The sequence below is a fragment of the Anolis carolinensis genome, chromosome 5 (genome assembly GCF_035594765.1).
Source record: "Anolis carolinensis isolate JA03-04 chromosome 5, rAnoCar3.1.pri, whole genome shotgun sequence".
NCBI lineage: Eukaryota > Metazoa > Chordata > Lepidosauria > Squamata > Dactyloidae > Anolis > Anolis carolinensis.
Genome location: NC_085845.1, coordinates 119147800 through 119153799, shown reverse-complemented (window position 1 = coordinate 119153799; position 6000 = coordinate 119147800). Strand labels below are relative to the sequence as shown.

General features: G+C 37.7%; 1 protein-coding gene across 2 annotated transcripts in view; it reads right to left on the bottom strand.

The window, feature by feature from the left end:
- Positions 1–206: 206 nt before the first annotated feature.
- rbpj (recombination signal binding protein for immunoglobulin kappa J region) overlaps positions 207–6000 on the bottom strand; it is a 59617-nt gene continuing 53823 nt past the window's right edge. For both annotated transcript variants that reach the window (XM_008118825.3, XM_062982192.1), the window contains exon 11: positions 207–5780. In XM_008118825.3, the coding sequence (XP_008117032.2) occupies positions 5465–5780 (316 nt within the window). In that variant the 3' untranslated portion in view covers positions 207–5464. The remainder of the gene's footprint in view (positions 5781–6000) is intronic.

The following is a 6000-nucleotide window of genomic DNA, read 5'->3' as shown; positions in this document are numbered from 1 at the left end:
CCTCTGAGTAGCAGTTCCCAAAGATCTGATAATTTTCATTTGACAATGTCCTCTGAACACTTTTGAAAAAAAAAAGATGTTGGTAAACTTAAATACATGGAACATATTCTATGCAGTTAATGCCTGTTCCTCTTCCCAGAAAAATAACATTCAGTCATTAACATTGCAGGAGCTAACTGGTTTTGAATTTAAACAAAATCAATCAGTTTGTTTTTTCCTTATTTAATAAATAATATCAAAAAGTGAACTAGTTCATATTTACAATATTGGAATAAAAAACAGTCTTGTCTAACTTCTGCAGTTTTTACAAGTATTAAGAGATTTCATATCCAGTTTGAATGGAGTTTCGACTACAGGTCCTCATAATTATTGTTGACTTCTTACATGGATGTGTTTTGCTCTTCTGCTTACACAGATGACTCTCTGTTCCCTTCTAGGGGGAAAAACCCCACCCAATGTCATATATGCAGAAGGGCATCACAATTTCAACACATTTGTGATAATTGCAACATTGTACATGTCTTTTTATGAATTAGTCACATAAAAAGTAACAGGACATTAAAGTTAATTCTTGACAAACCTTAGTGAAAAGTCTTAAAAATCAAAGATTGGATGTGCTAATTACACAGTATACACGTGACAACACGCTTAACATGGTTTACGTGTCTTTTTTATTTATTCCTGCAAGCTGCTCGTACTGTTTTTTGACGAAATGCGAAATTGAGCAGACTAATTTTCCTACAAAATGATGGTGAAGACTCAATCAGTCTTCTGATCTTATTGCTACTTTACAGGTGCACAGTTTGGGAAAATAATAAAACCCTTTAAGGACTGAACAAGCATGTACAAACACAGACACACACACAGAGATTCAAAGAACACATTATAACTAAAGGGCCACAGTTGATGTACTGTCCAGTAAATGCTCCACCATCACTAACCTAACCACATGCAAGCTTCCTCAGAGGTACATTTGAGGCCCATTTGCCATATGGTGTTTGCAAGTCTAGATCATTTAACTTAAGCTGTTGCTGCACAAGACAATTCCCACACTACTCAAAAAAGAGTGTATTCACTCTTTTTGACTTGCATCTCGGTTGTTCATTTAATCTGTCAGGAGGCAAGATTACAGAAATTGCTCCCATGGAGAAACGACTTCTTGCAAAAATCTCAAATGACCAGAAATTGACTGAGGACATGAGTGTACAAAAACATGATTTTGTTCTCCTGGGCAATATGCAAGGTAGTCACAAACACTATAATTATGTAAACCTCACTGCATTGTATGAGATTTACACACAAGTGAATACACAAAGGATGGCTGTGCTCCCAGCACTACCATATTCTCTAGGCCTATGCTTTGGCTATTTGTGGGAAGGCTTCACCATCAGAGGTTCAATACAATAAGAACACAATCTATAGCCAAAAAAAGAACTTCATGTAGTGGGATGGATTGTGGGGAACATTCACAGTGTTGGAAGAGCTACTAGGTACTTCAGGCCCAATTGAGAGAGAAACGTTTCAGTCCCAAGAAATTATGAAAGAAGCCACATCACATTTCTAACATAAAGCTGCCACTCAATCCCACATATACAGTATTTGAAAGCAAGTTTAAAACATGTGGCACAGGAAAAAACAGACATTCCATTCATTGTATAAACAACTTGGGAGGGGGACATATAGTAAATGGCATGATTAGCAATCAAAGAAAATATTTTGTTTTAGAAAAGAAGTCACTTTTAGATTATTTGGTCTGAAACAGATCTTACTGGTGTCTAGTGGTGCTTCAAAACATTCTACTTGTTGAGACAAAGGTCCAGACAACCTATATGAGCCCTTGAAACTCTGACCTACAGAAAGTATGGACTGGAGGGTTTAGCACTGACTTACAATGCAACAGCAGTACTAACATTTTAATTATTTTCTCCAGTTAAAAATGCCATGAAATTTTCTCCCCAAGACCAGCAATAGAGCAAATTAAGGCATTTCACCCAATTCAAAATGGGACACATCTCAGAATTATGTAAAGATTATGTTGCACAATCAGCCAAAGTGGTAACTTTTTCCCCTGGATTTCTGAATACACCTCCATGGGGATAAAAACTTTTTTGTGCATAATCACTCAACATGGGTAGAAAAGTTAGTCAGAATATTTTCTCCAGATATATCAGTTTTTTATGGGTATATTATTCAGTCCCCTCATTTGAAGCCCAAAGTGGTACTATCTAAGAAAAACATTATTCCAACAGTTGGATAACATGGCCTTAAACAAAGTTTAGGGGCTGAAACAATGTCTAGTCTTCATAATTATTAAACAACTGTCCTTTTATTGAGGTAGTCCTGTTTTAGGTCAGTAGGCTTTTCCCAGAAATAAGAGGCTGAGGACAAAAGCTTCACCTTTAGATTGTACCCCTAACAGTGATTCCCCAGATATTAATTGGGGAAAGGAAGTTACTGCAAAGGAGCACCTCTCTGCACAGACTCTGGAAGACTATAGCCAATTCACCAGTTTTCCTCATAAACATAAGAGAACAAAGGTCTACAGAAGCTACAAATGCTAAGGTTACCCAACCTGCCAGATATTGAATTGATCACCCCTGCCTCCCCAATGTTCTCTCACTCTCATCTGTAGTGTAGAGAAAACGTAAAAAGGAACATAAGTACTATCCACCAGATTCATGACTACAAATATGGTGTATATACCACTGAACAATGGATGGCAAGCAGATTTAAAAGATTCAGGTGCTAGTTATATGCAAATAAAGTCAACACAAGTCTTCTAGCATATTCTGTGAGAGTTGAAAGGCTCGTAACAGTTTTAATTCATTATGTTTTTGGATTATTAGTTCCCCCAAAGCAAGGAAAACACAGACATGAATGTGTTTTGATCCCAAAGGTAGACAGAAAAAGGCTAATAGCTCACAAGTCAAACAGTACGGTGGAATACTCAAATATTTTTAACATACACTGTGAAGGGGTAGCCGCCACGTTACAATAGGAATAAAATTAAACAGAGACAAATACACAGGCTTGCAAGTAATGCCAGTAAACAGCTTAAACTAGATAAGGCCACAATGAATCCTGCCCTTGGTCACTGAAAAAAGAAACGAGGCAAGGCAGTAATGAGCTAGTATTAAAAACTAGCAGCTTACAACTATGGTGTTGGGAACATATTAAACTGTATGAAAAGACAGCAGAAATGAAGGCCTATTGTGAGAAATAAAAACATGTGTTAAGACAGTGGCACTGGTTTAACCAAATATTTTTAACTACATGTTTTAGCAGCTGCAATCTTCCTTTAGCTATACAGTCTGCAAAGGGAAAACACCCAATTTACTAAAAAGACACTGAACAATAGTTCTGATTATTTAAAAACAAACACTTTGCGAAATCATTTAGGCTTCTCATCTGTGTAACCCAGATTTTAATGCATATCAGCCAACTGCACTGTGTCTTATTTAAGAGGCAGTGCAGATATACCCAAAATTCCAATTAGAAAGAAAGAAGCGTCAGGACTGTGCCCTACCAAAGGAATATTTTTCTGAGCTTGCAAACAAAATGGAAATGTATTGTTTCAAACTGAGAAAAGGAGGGTGGGAAATGGGGTTTAAGACGAGTTCCAAAGAAAAGTACCAACAATGGCAGTCTAGTGCAACTCAAGGCCCAAATTAGCCATTTTTTCTCTTCTGAAAATGAAATCTGGCAATGAACAAGATCCAAGTGGAATGGCAGCCTTGTGAGTATGTTCCATTTAGGTGCAATTTACTTATCCAATGCATCACTGGCATGATAGTGGCAGGTGAACCTAACAGCTAACGCATACCCTTGAGCTTTTCATAAACTCCATAGCACCATGGGAAAACTACTCCTGAAAGGTAAGAAAGCCTCCCCAGTGGCATCTGATACAGCACTAAGGCCAGAAGGAAAAACCAGTTAACTATCTGTAAGGGGCTTGTAAAATCCTGCCTATGTTGGACACATTCACAGATGGTCCTATAAAAGTTTCCACAAGGAACTTTGAAAACGACCAGAGATAAGAAGCAACTAGTGGTGTATTTAGCTTGCAATTTGAACCTTTGAAATTCTGAAAACTGCACTAGACAGTTGGCAGGAAATAGAAAGAGTGAAAATAGTTCGCATCAGTGCTTTTGCAATCAACGATTACTAAGTACTATCATTTCACTGTACAATCACTTCACACTCAGACAAGGGAAAAGAAAGAAGATCATACAAAAGTGCAGATCTCTGCAAGTGGGCCTAAAGACTGAGCATTGCTATGGTAGTTTATGATGGCTCCCAATTCACAATGAAAAGACACACATATCACCCCTGGTTGTGGCCAACCCTTCAAGAAGAATGTCATACGCCGAGACAGAAAACAAAACACGCTGCCAAATGAAGTTATTGGAAACAGTCCACTTGAAGGAGAGGAAAAAAATCACACACGCGTTTAACTTACACTTGATAGCAAATTATGTACAGTATTAGCAAAACCAAAATAAAAATAAAAAAGCCAACCTGAAGAACTCCTGAAAATATGTTCAGATGGATGTTTTGAGTATGAAAAGAGGGGAAGAACCCCTCAAAACACCAACATATCCGAGTAGACTGAGCGGTATGGGTAACTGCACAAGAGGCCACATTTGTAATGCTAAAAACCTCGTGACTCAACACTATAAATACTTTAAAAAGAAACAAACACATAGAAAGAACTATCCACAATGATGGGAAGGGAGCTCTAATGGTAACACACATTGCATGTATTGCAGGCAAGGCAGAGGCATTTTTAAAGCTTTTGCACAAACTTCATATACTCTTAAAAAAAATATGCTGGCCTTTACAAGGTTCTACTTGCTGAAAATAAAAACAAAAAAATTTCGTTCATAAAAAGTCACAAGACTTCAGTTTAAAAAAATGCAACAGTTCCAGCCCCAGACCAAAAATATATATATTTATATTTATATATATTAGAAACTGGAAGAGTATGGTAATTAGATTATACAAGCATGGTGAGGCTTGGAACCTGAATATACTTCAGAGCAAATGCTCAGAGGAAAAAAAATAAAATATAAACTATTTGGTAACAAAAGCATACTATATGTTGTGATACAAAAAGGCATGGTGAAAATGTACCTTTTATACTAAAGTGTTCCTTGGTCCATAAAAACTAAGTTACGTCCATGTTTCATGTTTTCTAGTTCAACTTTTTATCCCAGCCACTTTTGCTTCTTTTTTATTATTATTTTCGTGCCCATTTTTAAAGAGACAACTAAAAATAGATTCTGAATAAAGGATCATTTCTCCCCCTGCGTGTTGTTTATTGTGGCTTCTACTAAGATCAGCACTTGTAGGTGATAAATGTTCGAAGAGGTTTTTTTCCCACGAAACCACAAAAATTGTTCAGTTTTGTTGTTTGAAGCACTTGAGCATCAGTTTTTAAGAAGTTCCACACAAAGAGCAGTGGTTAGGAAACTACTGTCGCCGTTGACGATGTGACATTGGTTGGGTTTGTGCTGACGTTTGTGTAACTTCCCTCGCTGTTTGTGTTTGCGTCGCTGGAGGCCAGAAGGCTTGAGTTGGCTCTGAGGATGGCCCCAGCTGCGCTGCAGTGGGGTCGGGGCCCTGGTTCTGGCGTGTAGGTAAAGGTAAGGCTGGTAGAGTAGATGATGCCATCGCTGCGGACCAACGTGACTGGAACTTGGACCGGCTGACGGACCCATCTCCAGCCTTCCCGGAATGCAGAAATGTCAGGAACGACACACAGCATGCTCTCCGCACATCTGGGGAAGAAACAAGAAGAAAGCATTCACTTCCTTTCCCCCCTATAATTTTTAATTAAGATTTTTGACAACAAAACAAACACAAAAAGAAAAGCAATATATAAACATAGACATATTTAGATAACCATTACAGTAAAGTCTCGCTTATCCAACCTTCGCTTACCCAAAGTTTTGTATTATTCAATGCATTCTGCCTTTTAGTAGTCAATGTTTTTGTAGT